We start from the raw sequence: 23,493 nt of genomic DNA, 5'->3' as shown, positions 1-23,493 counted from the left end.
TGCTGGCGTTTTAATTACTGCTCACCCCGCACCCTCTCCGAAACTTAATGTTACAATTATAGCTGATCGCGAGCTATAAATAATAATAATAAACCCACCTGTCAAATCATGAACTATTATTCATTTTTTTTTGGAGATGAGAAATATACTATGACCCCGAAACATCGGAGACCAATATGTCGGGCTCGGGTGTAAATACCCCCCCTACCAACTCAAAACCTCCTCTGTGCTGAAAGGCTTTTACAGCGAAGCTGATCGGGGGCCTAGGAGGCCGAAAATGTAGCTAAAGGCGCGGGGCGTCTCGGAAAGAGACTCAAACCCCGGACCGACTGCTCGCTAGGCTGGATGGAGAGAAAATCATTAACGATCTCATATATCTGTTAGTTCAATGGATTCTAGGTTTAAAGAGACTTCTGACTCGCCGGCGAGTGTGTCATTATATGCATGTGTGTGTAGTGTTATAGCAGGTGTGTGATTTCTGATGTGTGTGTGTGAGTAGCGTTAAACGATTACAGCACGAGGACTATCTTGTCGGGCTTCTAACGATGTGGCAGTGTAGTTTGATGTAATATCAAGACAAAAGTCTCGAGTCTAAAAATTAGTATGTGCCAAATATAGGTCATCGACATAGTACCTACACCTTATGCAGTCATAATATTTATTTATATTTTTAATCGTAAATTGCCGTTTATGAATGTACCAGGTTCTTAGAAGAACGCTTATCTTAGTTGGAACTTGGATAACCTGCGCAGCATATTATGAGCAAAATTGTCTATTCGTGTGCTGACGTCTCGCGACTAGTTTCAGTCTCCAGTTGATACTATATAATATGCCTACTGAAACCTTTTTTTGACCACGGGTGGTGTTCTGGGTCAGCACGACATTCCCTCCGGTCTAGGTTCGGTCTGTCGCTGCTTAGGTTGGCTATTTAATGCATGTGAATGTTGAGATTATATGAATGTAATAACTGCTCAAAATATACAGATTTCCTATTAGTTTTCAGTCTTTCAATCAATGAAGTCGCCGCATGCATTCTCTTCTATTCATAAAACATTATTAAGAACCTATTTTATGTAAATTACTGAATTTACACAGTTACAGTAATATTTGGTGACCTGTAAACGCAAATAATTATAATCTATTGTTCCACTAGTTCTACTGTGCTGCACTCTATGATATTTAAGATATTTAGGAAGCTTACATCGTCTTATATCATATTTTTTTACAGTAATACACAGGACATAAAGTATTTATTCATTTTGACAAAGAGTTCTTCGAGACTAATAAAGAGCTCATCGGTTTTTTTAATTAATCCGTTGATATTTTGGTGTAATCCTACTAATATTATAAATGTGAAAGTTTCTTTGTCTGGATGTATGAACTTCTTTAACGCAAAAACTACTTAATAGATTTTGATGAAACTTTACAATAATATAGCTTACCCACCAGAATAATAGGCTATAATTTATAAAACTATAGTGTGAATTATACAAAATATAAAAGAAGTGTGATTGTTACAACAGTAAGCAAAAGATCTATACAAATGAAAACTTAACTTCTCTGAACATATTGTGTTGAATAGTTAATTATAAGGGATTACTTCGTTTTTATTTTAATAACAAAGGTTAGTATTTGGTTTTCTTTTGATTTTTATATAATAAATTCCTTTGTAGTGAATAATTCAAGAGAATGCGGAAGTTTGTGAGTGTGTGTGTATGTTTGTTACGTCTTCACGCACAAACTACTGAATGGATTTTAATGAAACATTACAATAATATAGCTTAATAAAATAAGATTAATAATTTTACTCTATAATCCTACTAATATAATAAATCCTACTTATAAAAGTTATGAAGATGATGATAATATTATGTGGTAGTCTATGAGTGTATTCTAATGGCACGGGCACGCAGGCGGTCGGATGACTGCGGGAAGGGGTCGCTCATAGCTGCATCAACGCATGATGCAAGAGCATGTAAATCATAGATTATACACTATATATGTAAATATTGTCGAACGCGGGCAGTCAGCGTTGAAGATTGTGTCCTGAATGCGAATTAAATTACTTAGGTTTGTATTTGATTTCTATGGATATTACTACGTATAATAAGACAACGAAAGCGAAATTTGTTTGTGCTGAATAGTTAATTATAAGGGATTACTTCGTTTTTATTTTTATTTCATAGGTTAGTATTTGTTTTTTTTTGTGGTATTAATATAATAAATTACATACTTAAGTATTCGGGTTTTTTTTGGTATTTTTTATTTATTTATTTAACACCAACAAGACAAACAATAACAAAAGTATAATAACATTATTACAATAAATTCTAAGTGTTGACTTAATTATAGGTGTTACACACATTTCAAAAACATAGACACAAACATATTTAATTAAAATAAATGCAAACATTATCGGAATATTTACAAATTGAATTAAACGTAAATGAATAAGAGATCAATAATATTATATAATAATTAAAACATGCATCATTTCACAGTTATATAAAACAGACTTAAACTTATCAATCAGTATTTATTAATTATTTGAATAAAATATACTTTTTGCCTATAATTTACAAAAAAAAATCATGAATATAAATGAAATAATTTCCGTTTAAATGACGAAATATGGTCTGAAAATATATCAATATCAACTTTTTTATCTTTTTCTTTATCCTTTTCTTTATTAACAGTAGTTGTTATGACACCAATACATTTCTTATGTGATAATTTATATATAGCATTATAACTGAACATCAATCTCATAATTGGAGAATAGCGTCTTTGACGTGAGCGTGTGCTTTTTTCTACGAATGGCATAAAAGACGACGGCCTTATTGTCTTCAGTGGGGCACGAATATTTAATTGAGCTAATAAATAGGTACTATCAATGACGCCATTCACCAACTTATATAAGAAAGTAAGATCGAGGAGCTGTCTTCGATTCGAAAGTGACTGAAGCTTGAAGTACTTTAATTTATCCTCGTAACTCCTAAGAGTTTTAACTAGATTATGATCGTAAGATAGATGCAAAAGAAATCTCTTTTGTATCCTTTCGATTCTTTGTGAGTAAATATTAAAGTGTGGATTCCATACAACGCTGCAGTATTCCAAGATACTACGTATCAAAGCTGAGTAAATAATTATTTTAGTGCGAGCATCCTTAAATTGCTTACAGTTACGAAAGAGGAAGGCAAGAGTCCTAAAACCCTTGCTAACAATATTATCTATGTGGATATTATAGCGGAGCTTCTTGTATAGCGTAACTCCTAAATCGCGTATGTGAGGAACTTCAGACAAAAGACATCAATGTAATATGTTGATGCAAGAGATATTTTCATTCGAGAAAATTTCATAACATGACACTTGTTAGCATTTAAAATCATGCCATTGTTACGACACCACAATAACAAATTGTTTAAGTCTTCCTGTAAAAGCTCTGCATTTGCATTTGAAGAGACAGGTCTAAAGATCTTAAGATCGTCAGCGAATAAGTAAAGCTTTGAATTCATAAGGCAATCACTGATGTCGTTAATGAATATGTTAAACAACAAAGGCCCTATATGAGACCCTTGAGGTACACCAGAATAGGCAAAAAATGGCTCAGAAGCATAACCATTAACAACAACAGTTGATGACCGATTGGCAAGATACGATTTAAACCAGTTTAGCAATGGGTCTGCTATACCTATGCCTTTGAGTTTCATAATTAAAATGGAGTGATCAACTTTGTCGAAGGCCTTACTGAAGTCTGTGTAGATTGTATCAACGGATTTGCCAGTATCAAGAGCCTCAGTAATGTCTTCCACAAAGGAAACAAGGTTGGTAACTGTTGATCGAGCTTTCACTAACCCATGCTGCTCAGATGTAACAAAGCTTTTAAAGTGCCATGAAACGACAGGACACATAAGTAGCTCAAACACTTTTGCAAAAACAGAAATTATGGAAATAGGTCTATAATTTTTTACCTCCTCTTTGTCACCGGCTTTAAATAAAGGCAACAACCAGGGCTTTTGTCCATAAGGTTGGATATGTACTAGTCCTAAGAGATTTGTTGATAATCAGTGCAAGTGGTAAAGCTGATGCACTAGCGCAATTATGTACAAATATCGATGGAATACCGTCTGCTCCAGCTACTTTCCTAATATCAAGTCTTTCTAAAACATTATAAACTTGGCCCTCTGTATAAGATATATTATATATGATATGTATTTATATAACGTTCTTTGTGGTGAGTAGGAATATGACAACCACTGGGATGCCACAATGTAAGAGGCCATACTGTGTCGCTCTCCTTCGCAAATAAGGGAGCAATTTGCAATATTGATATGCACTTGCGGCTTATCCAATCATCTTCTACTATGGAATAAGTATAAAAGTGTATTATCAGAAGATATTTTGCACAGATTTGAAAGAATAGATCAAGTCAACAAGGATCTATGTTTGAATGAAGCACTGAGACTTATAGAAGATAAAATAATAATCATTTCTGGAAAGAAATTGTCCGACTACCATACGCCCATGCCACAGCATCGAGGAGGTAAGCGAAACTGAGCCACGCTTCCTACCTGAGCAAAAAAATTTTACAACAAAATATTACAACGAGTTGAGCTCGGTGAAGGTGATGTTTATTTTTCTTGATGCACCCGGGGGTATAGGCAAAAAAATTTTATGTTAATTTGCTTTTTGCGAAAATTTGTAAGAATTCTAATGTTGCATTAGCAGTGGCTTCCTCTGGGATCACTGCAACATAACTGAACAGTGGACGGACGGCACACTCGGTTCTTAAATTACCTCTTAATCTGGCAAGCGAAGAAACCCCAACGTGCAACATCAGTAAGAAAAGTGCCCGCGGTGCTCTGTTGCAACAATGTAAGCTGATCGTGTGGGACGAGTGCACGATGTCAAAACGCGCCATCGAGAGGCTTGATCCCTGTCTACAAGACATTCAAAGCAATTAAAAGTTGATGGGTGGTGTGGTAGTGTTATTGGCAGGGGATTTCAGACAGACTTTACCTGTTATCGAGAGAGGTACTGCAGCAGACGAGATTCATGCATGTCTAAAAGCATCATATCTGTGGAGGAAAGTTGAAAAGCTTTATCTTACCACTAACATGCGAATCCAGTTATTTAGCGATATCGAGTCAGGAGCATATGCATTAACTCCTAGAAATTGGTGAAGGCAACCTGCACACCGACGAGACAGGTAAGGTTCTTTTCACACACCAATTTTGCCATGTCGTGGAGTCGGAAGACGAACTCATAGATCAAGTTTTTTAGGATCTACAACAATATATTCATGATGAAAATTGGTTATGTGAAAGAACCATACTGGCACCAAGAAACGAGACTGTTGCGAATATTAATAAAAAAATCTTACGCGAAATAAACAGCGAAACATCAATGTATAACTCCATGGACACAGTTATGTCATCCGATGCCACTACGAGCTACCCTGTGGAGTTTCCAAACTCTTTGGAGCTATCTGGGGTGCCATCACATAAGTTGGAATTAAAAGTAGGTGTACCTGTTTTGTTAATGCGTAACTTGGATGCGCCAAGATTATGCAACGGTACTCGGTTGCGAGTCACCGAACTAGGAAGGCATATTGTGAAGGCCACAATCTTAACTGGAGCAGCCAAGGGAGACAATGTTCTTATACCACGTATCCCAATAATACCTAATAACTTACCATTTAATTTTAAGCGCCTACAGTTCCCACTAAAAGTTACATTTTCAATGACAAAGGTAGCAGGCATACATTTGGGCACGCATGCATCCCACGGCCAGCTTTATGTGGCTTGCTCACGCGTTTCTAAATCGCAAAACCTGCATGTTTATGCTGACCGAAATAAATAGTTTAACATAGTTTATAGGAGTATATTGCAGTAGCATCCTATAACTTTTGCATTCCTTACCTATCTATCCTTTCAATCTATAGCGTCTATAATTCATTGAAAATTCTGTTACCAATAGAAAACTAAATGTTTTTTAGTATCATAGTCAATCATTAACTCATCTTCAATACCATTTTGTTTATAATTTATACTCTTATTACAAACATTTTTAAGTTTTTGTCGAAGTGATGAAGTGTGATACTTGTAAAAAATATTTAAATGACGGAGTACAGTGTGTGGGATGCAAGCGTAATTTCGATTATAGCTGTGCAGGTATATCGGAGACCGGGTACCGCAAACTTGGACCAGAGCGTCGAGCTGCATGGAGGTGCACATATTGCAAAGGTGGAAGCTCGCCTAAGCCCACTCAACTGGACAGTATGCAAGAACAACTATTATGGTTAAACTAGCACAGTTGTCCTCTTTAGCGGTGGATATTAAGTCCATCAGAGATGACGTTAATAACTTAAAGGACTCATTAGAACTGGACTGGAATAGTGAACGTTGAGAGAATGGTTCGTGAGGTTCCAACATTAAAGGAGGAGGTGGTTAGACTTACAAAGGAGCTACATGATCGTGATCAGTTTGCAAGGGCGAATAACGTGGAGATACGGGGCATTAAGAGAAACGAAAATTTATACGATATAGCGGAAAAGATTGGCCTGTTGTGCAACATACCTTTGGAAAGAAGTGAAATCAACTATATCGCACGTTTACCGACCCGGTCACCCAAACTGAGAAACCGATCTTAATTGCGTTTAATAACCGCTATAAGAAAGAAGAGCTTATCGCCTCAGCTCGTAAACTAAAAGCAAACAAGCTGTCGGATCTTGGTTACAAAGACAATCCAGGTAACTTCTACCTTAACGACTTGACTCCATTTTATAAAAATCTGCTCAGTAAAGCAAAATTGTTAGCAAAGGAGAAGAACTTTCGTTATATATGGGTTAGACATTGTAAGATAATGGCCCGAAAGTCCGATACATCTCCCGTGTTTTTTATGAAAGAAGAAAAGGATTTAGGGAAAATTATTTAATAATTAATATCGTATCTCTTTATAATAACTTTATGTATTAAGTATTACACTTATTAATTTGTTTTTTCTTTACGATATTTAGTACACACTTATATTTCACTGCAAGAAGCTTGAAAAATGCATACAGTGCCGATGTCCTTTGTTCTTGTTATCGCAAGACCGGTCGAAGTGATGTGTGCAGACGGATGCGGCACGTAAGTCAATCAAGTAACACGCATTTATCACACCGTTTCGCTGTACACAGCGTTGCTTTATGGCACAATTTTGCGAGCGCTTTGCATAGTTCTGGCCTGTTATCGCTTGCATCTTACTTAGATAGTGTTGTTCTGTATATTATAATAATTAAATTTGTGCGTACTTTTGAATTACCAATTTACTATCTTTGTATGTAATTAACTTCTACCTCTTTGCATTATTCAAATACATTTTTGTTATTTTCTATTTTCTCAGATATATTATATGCTTAAATATTTGCATTCATCAATATTCTATCCCATTTTCAAGACGTATTCTGAATTGTCGTGAACTGTGAATTGTCTTTTGTAAATTTCTTAAAGGACGTGTATTGCTCAATAATACCTTTGCTTATTTTATTATCATATTATTTTCATTAGATACCGTAGTCACTAATGTTATAAAATGTTCTTTAAAGGGTGTAGGTTTCTTAAGCTTAGATGTTGTGCTTCAGATTATTAATTTAATAATTTAAAAAATTATTATTAGAACACAAGGGGGCTTCGAACTAAAACAAGTGTTTTTAAACGGAACCTTCTTTTAAGTAATTATGATGTCGTACTTATTACGGAAACTTGGTTGTTAGAGAGTATTAGCGATAGCGAATTATTTGATGATCGCTACACAGTATGGAGACGAGACAGAAATTACTCAGCTACGAAGGACTTATACGGAGGAGGTGTTTTAATTGCAGTTCGCTGTGAATTAACAGCTTTCGTTCAGCCTGAATGGAATTCATCTGCCGAAGACTTGTGGGTCACGGTGATGATAAAATCTTTGAGTGGTTTGACCAAAATACATTTCTGTGTACTTTATTTATGTGATGAACATCTTGGCTACAATTTTAATTCTCAGCCATCAAATTTTACAAATGAACTATCCTTAGTAGTTGATATCTGTCCTGATGATATTTTTAGTATTGCGGGGGATTTCAATATGAAAGATATCCAATGGACTACGTACCATAATGATGATCACCCAGATCCCACAGGTATTAAGGGAGACGCGCAAATATTTTTTTTGATATTTTACTAGAAGCAATCTTGCGGCAGTTCAATTATTCTTATAATATCAACAACCGAGTACTAGATTGGATTCTAAGTAATAATACCTTATCCGTTAAAACCTGTCTAGACCCCTTAGTACCGGAGGATGCTCATCACAAGTCTCTCTTTATATCATTAACTCCTAGTGAAACTGATTTACGTAAGATTAGCCCTAGGTTTAAATATCTGTACAGATCAGGTGATTATGTAAATATGAATTCGTCACTTAGAGAGATCGATTGGGATGAATGTCTAAATTGTGGGACCTTGGATGAAGCTGTGGACTGTTTCTATAATCACTTATAGAACTTAATTAATAACTATATATCGAAAAAATATATTAATGCGAAATCTTTTCCACCGTGGTACTTACACTATACCTCTGAAAAAAATAATACTTAAAGAAAAATTTAAATATATAAATAAACTAGCTGAGCCGACAGATGTTGATCTGATCTTGCGGATGCAATTTTGGAAAATCCGTTCTTAGCTGACCTCTACTCGGTGAAAAGAATATTCCTACCAAATTTCAAGTCTTTAGCTCTAGTGGTTCCAGAGATATCGTGATGAGTGACTATATACGTGGAAATCTCTTATATATATAGATTGAACTTCGGAAATGGATTGTCTTGATTCATACCACAAACTTTTAAGGATTGGCCTTAAGATTTGAATGGTCTGGGCGAATGCGAGACGGATCGGAAATTAAAGATTTGCGGGCTAACTCGTCATGCAAAATGTTCATTAAGTAGTTGCTGCAGATCTGAAGAATTGCTATTATCATTGCTGCATTGATCTCTTGACATCGATCAAGTTATTTGTCCATGTTGCCCATGAAGTATAATTGTAAAAATTTTAGCTGTGCATCTTCGAGAGGTTGCAGTGATCCAATACGATGGTGAATCTGTCCTTATATCTACAATATCAAAAGCAAAACCCGTATTACTGATTTATAAACACTTTTTTTTAGAATTAGCATACACAATACATAGGAATAAGTATAGTACGTATGTTATTCTTTTACTGTATTGTGTGTAAGTATGTAAATAAATAAATACCTGGAATGTCGGATTAAATCCTCGTTCTTAGATGTCTGCCCCAAATGAGGTCATTTGGAAACAAACATTGTATTTTTGAGTGTTTGATTCCGCAGAATACTCGCAAACAACGTCCATCGGCCCAATGCCAAAGCTAGTATGCAAGCAGTACAGCAAAGAGCAGTACAGTATAAATACTGCAATCGTATCGAAACGCTGCTCGATTCAAATCAGTACTTCATAAACTTCTTCTTGTGGGTGGAAAATTATCTATAAGTTGTTGATCTCTGAGGTTTTATTGGACGATTTCGTATTGGCAGCCGATCCGCTTTACGGGGGTCTTTTCACCTGCCATTTCTTGTTCTTCTTCAGTCCTTTCATTCGCCATATTTCGAATCCTAGTTGCATTACGTCTTTGTCGGGAATAATTTGATCGTCTTGGTCGTGACATTGTTAATGATAATATCGGCACAATAAGCTAACAGAAACTCGAAACAAACACACCAACCGGTCAACTTGAATAACATGACGTGCACTGTCAGTTGTATTTTATAACTCATGTAGCGTGAAACTACCAAAAAACTTTATTGAATTCTTTCTATTCTCGAGATGTCATCAAAATTTCATTCCATACAAAATGTATCAGAAAATAATTTTTTTTATAATAATATTTTTTCGTAATTTTCTTGATATTTTATGACTTATTATATCCTATGTCCGTCTCATCTATGTCCTTACCAATTTTCAGCCATATCGGTAAAGCCGTTCTTGAGTTATAAATAGTGTAACTAACACGACTTTCTTTTATATATATATAGAGATTACGCATATGGCAACACCGATGATTATGTTTCCTTGTCTATCCTACGGAAAAGAGCTAAGGAATTGGAGGATGAATGTCATAGGAATTACATTAAAACTATGGAAACTTCTATTGCTGCAAATCCTAAACTATTTTGGTCCTACGTAGCTAAAATCAAATAAAAAAGGCTCCAATTCCCTACCATCCACATTAACATTAGAGGGTCGTGTAGCTGATATAGGTGATAAAATATGTAATCTCTTTTTTCAATACTTTCAGTCTAATTTCCTCATTCCCACGTCACAGCCTCATCAAAGCTCACATACAGTTAATCATTGTCCTTCTGTTTATAGCAGCACTATCAGCACCGTACATATTGATGATTCTACAGTTATGAAATACCTTAAGTCAGTTGATTTTACAAAAGGATCGGGACCAGATCATATCGACCCATTATTTATATCCTCTTGTTCCAATAGCCTTGTTAAACCATTGACAATACTCTTTATCAGATCAATTAATGAAGGTATAGTACCTAAAATTTGGAAATCCGCTTTCGTTACTCCTGTATACAAAAATGGAAATAAAAATGACATAAAAAATTACAGGCCTATCTCCAAGCTATGTATATTTGCCAAAATCTTTGAACGTATTATTTACACTCAGGTTTATAGCTCTCTAAAATCTACGTTCATACCTGAACAACATGGTTTCATGCAGAATCGGTCGACCACCACTAATCTATTATTATTTATTGATTACACGACTGCAGGTATGGACTGAGGTGGACAAGTAGATGCTGTTTTCACCGATTTTAGTAAAGCATTTGACCGAATTGATCACTGCATATTGTTACAGAAACTTCAATTTGCTGGAATACATGGAAATATTTTCAGATGGTTCACCTCTGAAAATAGGTTTCAACAAGTTGTTGTAAAAGGCTATGCCTCTTCTTGGATTACTGTGTGTTCTGGAGTACCACAAGGCTCATTACTAGGCCCTCTATTATTTAATATATTTATTAATGATGTAGGCGGTTGCTTTGAAACATCCAATTTTTTGCTGTATGCTGATGATATGAAAATATTCTCAAATATCACCAGAGATTCAGATTGTCAGCTTCTTCAAGCGGATCTAGAAAGATTTGAGGCATACTGTCTTCTTAATAAACTAGACCTAAACGCGTTAAAATGTCATTCCATTACTTTTTCTCGTAAGTATAATATAATAGAATACAAATATAAAATAAAGGGCGTTGTTCTTAATTCTGTTAATGAAATTAGAGACCTCGGTGTTACACATGACAGTAAACTTACATATGAAAAACACATCGATAATATAGTTAAAAAGGCCAAGAAATCTTCTGGTTTCATCAAACGGATATGTTCTCAATTCTCTAGCATAAAACTTATTAAAATACTATACTGTTCATATGTTCGAAGCACCCTTGAATATTGTTCTCAGGTTTGGGACCCTCAATATGAAGTTCACATTAATAGACTTGAAAAAATTCAAACAAGTTTTTTAAGATATTTACAATATAAGTGTAATACATATGATGCAGATTATATAATATGATGTAAAAAGCATCACATACTTCCATTACAAATAAGACGTCAAATAGCTGATACTGTTTTTTACTCTAAGTTACTTCACTCTAAGATAGATTCTTCTAAATTAACATCACAAATTGGTATCAAAGCGCCCAATAACTACACCAGGACAAAATGTACTATATACGTTCCTCATTGCAGTACTAATAACAGGCAACATTCATATTTTATAAGGTGTCCACAAGCAATAAATCAGATTGAGAGACTTGCCTGATTTCGATATATTCAATACGTCACCAAGCGCGTTAAGAGGTACATTGACGAGGTGTTGGATGAGTGTGTGTTCTCTTGATTGCTGAATGCCTGAATACTATAATATCTATTCAGTTTGTCTTCGTGTATTTATATCTGTATACTTTTATTGTGTTACTTCTTGATCTTTTTTTCTATTTTTGTTCATTATTTGTAACACGCTTATAGTCTCTTATATGCGAAAACTGTAAATGGTTAATAGATGTATACTTTTTGTAACCTATTTATGTCATGTAATACTGTTTGTTTTCCTAATAAAATAAAATAAAATAGTGGTAGCCTTTGACATTCAATAAATGATATTAAATCCTACTTTGAATAACAATATTTGAATTTGTATTTATATTAATATATTAACCCGAAGAACGGTCAACCACTTAAAATAATTTATATGGCAAAACAACGTTTGCCGGGTCAGCTAGTAAGGTTATATACATGAAAAAGATTATTTTTTAATTCAGTGTCAAATTGGAATTGATCAGAGTATATTTTATTTCTGTCGATGTCAATTGAGTCCCTTTGTCAGTTTGAATTGGGTTATATTGTGTGCCTATACAGTTATTTTATAGTGTTATAAAATTAAAAAAATTGGTGATCCTTACCAAAACTCCAATAACCCAAGGTGTCAAAAATTACCTAAAATATTATTTACCTACATCACGTGCTCTGCGAAGACTTAATGATAGAATAAAATAACGTACAACTTTGCATAACACATTATTATTTACAAAATGTGTCGCTAAAACATAATAATGTCAATAAGTGTTCTTTTATTTTGAAAATTTAATCGAAATGTAGCACATAGGCTCAGTTCTGTGTGTATGTGGACGAAGTCGCGGGGTATCAGCTATATGTAATAAAACACAATGAACTGTTATACTTATGTTTATTATCAATTTTATTTTATAACAAATTCTTTAACTTCTGCAAAATTTCCATCGACACTTCTGTATATATATATTATAATATATATTATTAGATTTGTACACAGCCGCCGAGCCAACAATTTCTGACTAATCTATATCTGCATGTCTACCTGAAACGTTGACAACTATTTATTTATGCAACTGTTGTGTAATAAGGGGTATCAAAACACGATGTGGGCGAAGCCGAGTGTGATAAACCTATTATCAATAGTTGCATACAAGACTTTATCTACACCCATAATAGGAATCCTCTAAAAGATTCTGAAAGGTTACTGCTGACATTAAAACAGCCAGTCCTAGTAGTAACCTAATATCATCCATTACTGATTATATACAAATAAACTATGTATTAATGTATCAATTATTTATTTAAGTAGTAATTTACATTTTGTGTAGTGCAATAATTGAAAATTCACTCGAATATTCAGCGTTTAAAATGAATCGCTCATTTTTTGTAAACAAAACAATAAAAATATCGAAAAAAAAATGGCGGGGATTCGACCTACTTTTTTTACGGCGCGCGACGTACGGTAGTGTGGAACGCGCTTAAACGAAAATGTTCTTTTTTTGAAATTCATACAGATACAACGCATCGAACAATAAGAATGTGGCTGTCTGTTGAAACTCTTAGCGCATGAGGGATCAAAAAAAACAAAGGAGTGTTGTTATGAAATTCAACATTACAACACTCGTTTGGATGATGTAATGGTATGTAACTGTTTCAGAATCATTAATAGAGGATTTAAAGCATGGGTGTAGATAAAACTATTTTACAGACCTGCCTTATTAATAAACGCGTATAACTAAAATAACGAGTAAAGTTATTACAAATTTAAAACGAACTCGTTTATGTATATTACAGCCATTGTAATAGTTATTTATGCGACTGTTGTGTAATAAGGGGTATTAAAACACGAATGTGGATTTATCTCACGAGGCGAAGCCGAGTGTGATAATAGTATCACATGAGTGTTTTAATACCTAATTATCAACAGTTGCATACAAAACTTTATCTACACCCAAAATATGAATCCTCTAAAAGATTCTGAAACAGTTAGCTTACTGCTAACATTAAAACAGCCAGTCCTAGTAGTAACCTAATATCATTAATTACTGATTACATACAAATAAACTAAGTATTAATTAAAGAATTATTTCTTTTAGTAGTAATTTACATTTTGTATAGTGCAATAATTATAATTTACTTGAATATTATGTTCCTTTGGAAATTAATCGCTCTTTTTTTGTAAACAAAACAATAAAATATCGAAGAAAAATGGCGGAGATTCGAAGAACCTTCTTTTTTTACGGCGCGCGACGTTCTGGTAGTGTGGAATGTGCGTAAACGAAAATGTTCTTTTTTTGAAATTCATACAGATACCACGCATCGAGCAATAAGAATGTGGCTGTCTGTTAAAACTCTTTGAGCATGAAGGGAATGAAAAAAAAGATAGGAGAGTTGTTATGAAATTCAGTACAACATTACAACACTCTTTTGGATGATGTAATGGTTATTAGAACATTGGGTGTTTTAATGTTGGCAATAAGCTAACTGTTTCAGAATCTTTAATAGAAGATTTAAAGCTTGGGTGTAGATGAAATCCTATATTGATTGAAAAGAGTGGCCGTTGAGTTTCTTGTATGTTCGTCTCACGAGCTCAACTTTTTCCGAACATAACTTCAGTAAATTAAAAGATATTTTCATAGTGACTAATCAAAAGCACTTAGATTAAGCCTAATTAAATAGAGTTTATTTGACTTTGCGTGGAGCATTATATTATTGTGATCGTCACCTATGCGGGCGCGGGCTGTCCCAGCAGTGGGGCGGGGACGGGCGCAGGTGTGGGCGGCGCGGGGTTGCCGCTCTTCTTCTCGTGCTTGATCTTGTCGCCGTTGACGATCGCCTTGATGTCCTCCGCGTCCAGGGTCTCGTATCTACACACACAAAAATAATAATCACTATAAAAGTACCTACACATAGTTTTTCTTCCTACAAATCAAGAATTGAGAGAATTACGCGGGGTACCACCATAAATTTATTAACTACGGCTGTGAAATAACGTTAATTTAATGATCTAATTATAAATTAAAATAATAAGACAGTAAAGTAAAATTTCACAGCAATGAAATTTAATTTAATTTACTTTATATATGCATAAAATAAATGAAAAGTATAATATTCTTTTTATCATTTTATGTAGATAGCTAATTACACCAACAACATACTCTATCTTAAATAACCCTATATAATTCATTAATAGCGTGCGACAGACACGGACAGGTTTTCATAATTCGTATGTAGAGCTTCGTCATCGCCTCTTCTTATATTAGCAGTATACTATACAAGCTCATATGACCAATGACGACACATACAGATAACGTGCAACGCAGAGGAGCTCAAATTGTCGGGGACCCAGTGCTCTGTGAATGTCTGGATCACTTGGCGTTGCGTAGAGACGTCGCTTTATTGTGTGTCTTCTACCGCATTTATCACGGGGAGTGTTCCTAAGAGCTGTTTCACCTGATTCCTGTCACCTAATTCCACCTTCGCACAACACGCCACAAATTAGGATATCATCCCGACCACCTAGATGTGTGGCGTTCTTCCACAGTGCGGTTTTCGAGGAACTTTTTTCCACGTACTACAAAGCTGTGGAATGAGCTTCCTAGTGCGGTGTTTCCGGGACGATACGGCATGCGTACCTCAAAAAAAAAGCGCGTAGACCTTCCACAAAGGCCGGCAACGCTCTTGTGACTCCTCTGGTGTTGCAGGAGAGTGTGGGCGGCGGTGATCACTTAACACCATTTGACCCGTACGGTCGTTTGTCCTCCTATTCCATAAAAAAAACTGAATCACCTGCTCGTCTCTTTCCTTATTGTCATAAAAAAAATTTTGGTCAGGCTACGACGTTGTAATTGTAATGCTGCAAATATATGAATTGCTGCACTGAATCTGCCCTCTTATGTGTAGTAAGGTACCCCTTAAAAAAAACGCGTACATACGCGTAAAGGCCGGCAACGCTCCTGTGATTCCTCTGATCACTAAACACCAGGTGACCCGTACGCTCGTTTGTCCTCCTTTTCCATTTAACTACTCAAGCACTACACTCACTGCAGCAGCGCGTCACTGAGCGCTCGGTGTTCCTTGGCGTGCGCGCGCAGGATGGCCTTAGCGCGCTCGTAGCTCTCCGACAGCAGCTTCTTGATCTCCGCGTCCACCTGAACACGATACGATACCTCACTATGTTACACAATAAACATTCATATTATAATATAGGATTAGTCACATCAGGGACGTGAGAAAAAGCGACGTATTCAGTTGGGATGAGGGCTTTTGGCAAACTTTCAGACGTGTTCAGAGACAAACGAGTGCCTATAAACCTCAAGCGCCGCACATTCGAACAGTGCGTCCTACCCGTAATGGTTTATGGAGCCGAGACTTGGACGCTGACTAGGCAGCTCGTCCACCGACTACAAGTCTCCCAAAGAGCTATGTTGGGGATTTCTTTACGCGATCACGTCCGGAACACCGAAATCCGCAAGAGAACGGAGTCCCGTTCTCTTTTCGTCAACTGACATAGCAAAAACCATAGCCTCTAGGAAGTGGAAGTAGGCGGGCCATATTTGTCGTAGGTCCGATGCAAGATGAGGCAAAAAGTTGTTGGAATGGACACCATGAAAGGGGAATGTTGGGAGACAACCAGCAAGATGGACGGACGATTAGGTGCGAGCGGCTGGAAAGGACTGAATGCGGAAAACTCAGGACCGCACAAAATGGTCTAAAATGGAAGAGACCTTTACTCAGTATTGGGTAGGTCAAAGTTGAAGAAGATTATAAGATAGGCATATTTTAAACATGGATAGCATCATCATCGTCCTCATCCAATTTCAGCAAGACGAGACGGATATATTTTAGTTTTATTTCATTATGTTATTAAATTACAAAGCAGACGGTTATCACTGGTTCGCTCTGGCCTGGTGAGCCATCCAGAGGAATTTAATGCATTAACCCTGTTATTTCATAAAAGAAATACATTATACAAAAGATATTTGGCACCAGGGAGAAACGTTTCTTGTTATAATTAATAAATGAAATGGAAATACAATCAAAGACGCCTGTGTCTCAGTGAGGTAGACTGCGAATCTCTATAAAGTACAGCCCTACCCTTACCAGTGGGAAAAGTGAAAAAAAAAGTCAAACTTCATCATCGAAATTAAAATTAAAGAGTTTGCTCGTATAGTAAAAACACAGGATGCCAACTAAAATCGTACCGACTCTGCTCAGACTTTACTTAGGTAAAGCTTAATTGATTGTCATAAAACTTGACTTTTTCTATTGCGTTGTCTTAGTTTAAAGCTCAGCATAATTTTAGTTGTCAACTGACTATAAAAACGAAATCAAAGATTATACTAGGCTAACACTCAGCTAAGTTTTACGTAAGTAAAGTCTGAGCAAAGTCTAAGTACGCTCTATAGATATCAGCCAAAGAACTGTAAAACAGATGTTCATAGCTGTTTGTTGTTTTCACTTTCCATCAGTTAAATTACTTGACTATTTGTATCTTCCGAATAGAAAAACGAAATAGACAAAGAGAATAAATAATGTAAGAGGCGTGGGTAAGTACCAGTTCGTTGGTGTAGGGCCCGATGGTCTCCTGCGAAAAGGCACTCTTGGGGGCCTCCATGCTGCGCAGGCCCACCTTCTCACTCATGCCCCACTCCCGCACCATATGCACCGCGATGGACGTTGCCTGCTTCAGGTCGGACGACGCGCCTGTTGACGTAATACTAAATATGAGACTCATGCTATGACTATATTATGGTTCAGTTTAAGAAAGAAAGAAAGAAAAACATTTATTTCACAAAACACTCTCAGGACACATTTAATAGAATAAGAAGACGACTGCAAAGTACTTTTTTTGCACCCTCTGCAATAAAAACTATTTGATTTACACTATTAGGTGTAGGGTTTGGGTGCTGCACTCACCCGAGGTAATCTTGTCGGGACCGTAGACCAGCTCCTCGGCGGCGCGGCCCCCCATCATGGTGTCCATCATAGCGAGCAGCTGCTGCTTGGTCACGTGGTAGCTGCACACACACATCTCTTAATAATGCATACATATATCCTTGTAAATAAAGAACCTCCCGCCGGTCCTACTCTGCGCTAAGACTTGGCTAGGTCCTGCGAACCGCCTGCCAGCGATAAAAATTTGTGCTTGCCACGGTTCTACCCACCACTAGTGTAAGCATGTGTAATTCAGTCAAAAGTACTAATGTTATGTCAACCTGCTGAGAAGTTCTTGCTACTGACTACCCATAAGAGGTTAGCGCAGGATGCCAGTAGGTGGGCACCACACCGGCGCTTTTTACTGCCGTGAAGCGGTATTGGTGAATTACTATTTGTGTGTCAGCTTGAAGGGCGAATGGACTTAACATATAACGTCTCAAAGTGAGGAGTTTTTTAATTATCCAGAGCGGCACTGCGTTGATTATTACTTACCATCAGGTGAATGTGTTGCTCGTCCCAGCAAATTATAAAAACCAAAATGACAAATTCCAAATTCTTTATTATTCGTATATAACAAAATTTTAGGGGCAAATGGGCAAGAGACTCATAATAGGACGTGGCTTGTTTTATTTGCATGTGTTACATCTGATACTACATACTGTTATTATCATTCCATGGCTAAGAAACTCAAGGTTGATCAGGTAAGATAGAGTGAGTTTAGTACGTACCGTTCCTTGGCGGGGATGTAGGCAGTGTGGCCGAGCGACTGTCCGCGTGGGATGATGGTCACCTTGTGGAGTGGGTGTGCGTCCTGCAACCACACCCTGCGTCAGCTCAACTGTATAACCCTCACGATAGAACACCTAGTGAGGCTAGTGACCTCAGCAGTAGCCAGTGAGCGGTAAACGCGATTGCGATCGGTGATTGTGAGAGATCTAACTGAAGCCGATGTCACTTTGCTACCGGTCCAACTTGTCTACGCGCGTGGTTTATATACGGCACCACTAGTCACCTTTTTCACGTACCGTTTTAATGTAATTTCTTACTCTATATAAATAACTGCGTATTGCATTGTTTAGTACTAAGGCCTTTTAAAAAGTTCCGCTAGTAAGAACAAAATATAATATTGCAATAGTGTTAGTGTTATCTATATATATAAAAATGAATTGCTGTTCGTTAGTCTCGCTAAAACTCGAGAACGGCTGGACCGATTTGGCTAATTTTGACCTTGAATTATTTGAGGAAGTCCAGGGAAGGTTTAAAAGGTGAATAAATATGAAAGTGTTCGGAATTAAATAAAAACAACAATTTTGTTTTTCCTTTGATGTGTCCCCCGTCGTCCGATATTTGTTTTGTATGGACATATTTGTATAGACATTTTCTATGAGAGAATTTATTGACGCACGGTTTGATAGTTATGCTGTGAAACAATTTCATTACAACTGGGACTATATTTTACGAAATAATTCTTGATGTTATGATATATTATTGACAAATTAATAAAAAACATTATTTTATTTATTATATACAGAACAACGTCTGTCAGGTCAACGACATAGTAAGTAAATAAAAATACTTGTAGAACTTGGGTCTGTTTGTGGAAATACAGGTAACTCCTTGATCGGCTCCGGATGCTAAAACTTTTTTGTACATAGTTACTCTGTTCATTACATTTATTTACTGTTTAATTAGAATAAGTACTTTTTGTGAAACAATACATAAATAGTCATTACATCGACGTGCAATAAGCAACTAGACCCATAATTCACACTCAAGAATAGTCTGAAGCAAAACTCTGACAAACTCTATTAGGCAAAGTTTTCGATCAGTCGAGTTTCGACCGCGCTTTGAATTCATCGCCACGCAATGACAAAGTATTCAGTGAAAAACCATTCCCAGTCTGTGGTATCATTCTCTTCATGCCGGCTAGATCATGAGTACCACAACGGTGTCTATTTCTACCGTGAAGCAGTATTGTGTAAGCATTATAATGTATAGTGTTTCGGTCTGAAGGGTGCCGTAGGTAGTGAAATTACCAGGCAAATGAGACTTAAAATCTTATCTATTTTATTAAACTTATCTCAAAGTGACTAGCGCAATTGTAGTGCCACTCAGAATTGTTGAGTTTTCCAAACTCCTGAGCGGCATTGAATTGTAACGAGCAGGGCGTATCAATTACGATCAGCTGAACGTCCTGCTCGTCTCGTCCCTTACTGCCATAAAAAAAGTTTTCATAGGGTTGGTCGCCGGTCGAGGGTACCTTGGTGTAGAAGGCAACTAGGGCGTGGCCTCCCTCGTGGCAGGCCGTCATAGCGTTGGCCTCGTCGTCGGGAAGGCGAGTTCGGCGCGCGGGACCCATCAGGACCTTGTCTCTGGCCTCCTCCAAGTGGCACATCCGAACTGCTTTTGACCCCTCAATGGCAGCTCTGCAAATTATTATCAATATAATAGTAACGCGAATAATTATAATCCAAAAAACCACAGTGTCTGAAGACGAAGACTGCCAGTAAGACTTACTACCGTAAGTGGTCTTACACAGACGTGGTCGCTTGCTATGAGCCTTATGAGGAACCTCATTGTCGCTGTCGCTCGAAGGGCAATGGAGAGGGCTATCAAAGAGAACCAAAGTTACCCACACAGCCCAGATGGTTGCGAAACTGAAGTGGCAATGGGCAGGGCACATACCCAACGGACAGACCGGAAGACGGCGACCACGTACCGGAAGACGTAGTGTTGGTAGGCCCAAAGTTGGCAAGATCACCCGAATAGGATGGATGAGGGTAGCACAGGACCGATCGTCGTGGCAATCTTAGGGGGAGGCCTTTGTTCAGCAGTGGACGTCTTTCGGCTGAAATGATGATGATAATAAGAGTAACAGTACTATCCATCGTGTTGACTACAAAAAAACATGATGCTACACAATATTGTAGAAATTTCAATAATCAACGAACGATGAACTCTCTCCTTATTGGGTGATGAGAAATTATAATGTGTTTATTGATAACTACGGGTATATTCTTATATCTTAACAAAAAGTAAGCACAAAATATAAATTCAAATTCAAATAGATTATTTCTCAAAATAGGATAACTACATCACTTTTTGAAGTCAAGAAAATATACAAATAATAGAATAATACAGTCCCTACTGCTTATAAATTAAAATAGTATGCAGACCTTAAAATTATTTACATTGCTTTAACCCCATGCACTTTTATTGTCCCCTGAATGATTTATCTATTTTCGTTAGCCTTGTGTGAATCAGAGCAAGATTATGTTTATTTCTAGTGTTGCAGTTATGAATGTAACTGTTTTTTTAAACGATCTATATTTTTATGCACAAATATTGGGTTTTCAAATATGTATTGACATGGTACTGTTAATATGTTGATCTCCTTAAACTTATCTCTCAACGAATGTCTACTGGACAGATTGTAGATTGCTCGAACAGTTCATTTCTGCAGCACAAAAATCGTTTGAATATCAGCAACGTGTCCCCACAGTAATATACCGTAAGACATAACAATATGGAAATAACTAAAATATACGACACGTGCCGTGTCTTCGTACGTGAGCTGGCGAATTTTGCTTACAGCAAATGCTGCAGAACTAAGTCTATTCGCCAAACCAGCTATATGTGGACGCCATTGGAGTTTTGCGTCTAAAGTAATACCCAAAAAAACTGTGGTGTCTACAAGTTCCAAGTACTCCCCATTTACAAGTACATTTGAATTCAACTGACTGACATTTGGAGTTATGAATTTAATACATTTAGTTTTCTTACTATTCAAAAGCAAATTATTAGCATTGAACCAAGGAACAATTTTGGACAAAGCATTGTTTACATCATCCAAAACTGATTCAGGTCTTTTAATCTTAAATAAAAGGGATGTGTCATCTGCGAATAAAACAATTTCATGATTATCCTTAACAACATATGGTAAATCATTTATATAGATCAAAAATAGAAACGGACCAAGAATTGAACCCTGTGGGACACCCATTTTTATGGTTGATCCAAGGGCGCGCTTTCCATTGATATCAACAGTCTGAATTCTAATTTCTAAATAAGAACTAATAAGTGTCAGCGCATTGTTCCTGATGCCATAGTGTTGAAATTTCCTGATAAGAGTCTCGTGTTGGACGCAATCGAATGCCTTAGATAAATCACAAAAAACACCAAGAGCATCCAATGAATCCTTCCAGGCATCATACATATGATGAATAAGCTCAACACCCGCATCAGTTGTTGAGCGACCTTTCGTAAATCCAAACTGTTTACACGTCAGCAAAGTACTAAAGTGTGTCTGCATTTGATTTAAAATAAGTTTTTCAAAAATTTTACTGAAAACAGGCAATACAGAATTAGGTCTAAAATTTGAGAGATCACTAGTATTACCTGATTGAAAAACAGGTATTGTCTTACTGTATTTCATCAGATCAGGAAAGGTACCACAGTCAATACACAAAATAAATATTATTGCTAATTGTGGAGGTATCACAGAGATTACAGTTTTAATTTAACTGACAGAATGACCCCAAAGGTCAATTGTGTTTATTAATTTTTAAGAGTTAATTACTTCAACGACCTCAGTATAGTGCACATATTGAAATTTAAAATATTTAGAACATTCTTCGACATTTTCTTTTAACATAGTTTCAGCTAGCAGAGGTGAAGAATTTAGGGACTCAGTTGTTGAGATTGGGATATTCAAAGAGAAATTGTCAAATAATGAAGCTATTTCAGTTTCTGATTTAACCGTTTTCCCGTTATATTGTAGACAATAATCAGTCTTATGTGATTTAGACTTTCCTGTCTCAGCATTAATAATGCTCCATGTGGTTTTTATTTTATCATTGCTATTCTTAATCTTTTCACTTAAAAAACGAGATTTAGCTGTTTTACAAACTATTTTAAATATTTTGGAATATTTTTAACATAAGTAATGAATTTAACACTTGTGTTAAATTTTTTCTCACTATATAATTCATACAGTCGCTAAAGCATGGCATTTTCTTTATGAAAATAGTCTTGGGTGTATATACCGAGTTATATTCCTCACTAACAATTTAATAAAATGCATGTTAATGTGTATTAGGGTTTTCATATACTTTAAATGATGGTAGTTTTAACATCAAGTTATGTTTAAACATTTCAAAGCGTTTTGTGGTTTTTGTTATTACAGTACATTCTTCTTCAGATTTATTTGTAATACTAGGCAATTTAAGTTGTACTTGCTGACCACAGTGGTCAGAAGTAAGCTTATAATATACTTATTAGTTATTGTATTACAATCTGTAAAAATATTGTCTATGCATGTTGCTGAAAAAGATGTAAGTCTAGTAGGTTCTAAAAATATATTTTTACAGTTTAATGATTGAAACAAACTTTTTAATTTGATGCACAAAGAGACATTTTCCAATAATAAATCTACATTGAAGTCTCCACCTATGAATATTTTTTTTGTTTTTATTACAAATCGTTGACAGACCTTCTCCATCACATTTTCAAAACTGTCATATGGTGCTGAGGGTGGTCTGTATATGCTCATAACAATTAATTGCTCCAATTCAACACAGGCTATTTTTTTTTATGGAATAGGAGGACAAACGAGCGTACGGGTCACCTGTTGTTATGTG

At 36.2% G+C, this 23,493-nt stretch overlaps 1 protein-coding gene across 3 annotated transcripts in view; it reads right to left on the bottom strand.

The window, feature by feature from the left end:
- Positions 1–12,789: 12,789 nt before the first annotated feature.
- LOC126975381 (ATP-dependent zinc metalloprotease YME1L) overlaps positions 12,790–23,493 on the bottom strand; it is a 28,249-nt gene continuing 17,545 nt past the window's right edge. For 2 of the 3 annotated variants that reach the window (XM_050823254.1, XM_050823256.1), the window contains exons 10-16: positions 20,115–20,280; positions 18,583–18,665; positions 17,834–17,934; positions 17,472–17,620; positions 15,959–16,065; positions 14,640–14,781; positions 12,790–12,956 (exon numbers count right to left, since the gene is read on the bottom strand). In XM_050823254.1, the coding sequence (XP_050679211.1) occupies positions 14,640–14,781; positions 15,959–16,065; positions 17,472–17,620; positions 17,834–17,934; positions 18,583–18,665; positions 20,115–20,280 (748 nt within the window). In that variant the 3' untranslated portion in view covers positions 12,790–12,956. The remainder of the gene's footprint in view (positions 12,957–14,639; positions 14,782–15,958; positions 16,066–17,471; positions 17,621–17,833; positions 17,935–18,582; positions 18,666–20,114; positions 20,281–23,493) is intronic. The other variant, XM_050823255.1, reaches the window with a different exon arrangement.

The sequence above is a fragment of the Leptidea sinapis genome, chromosome 35, assembly GCF_905404315.1.
Source record: "Leptidea sinapis chromosome 35, ilLepSina1.1, whole genome shotgun sequence".
NCBI lineage: Eukaryota > Metazoa > Arthropoda > Insecta > Lepidoptera > Pieridae > Leptidea > Leptidea sinapis.
Note: the sequence above shows the minus strand (reverse complement) of the source record. Positions and strands in the feature narration are given on the sequence as shown.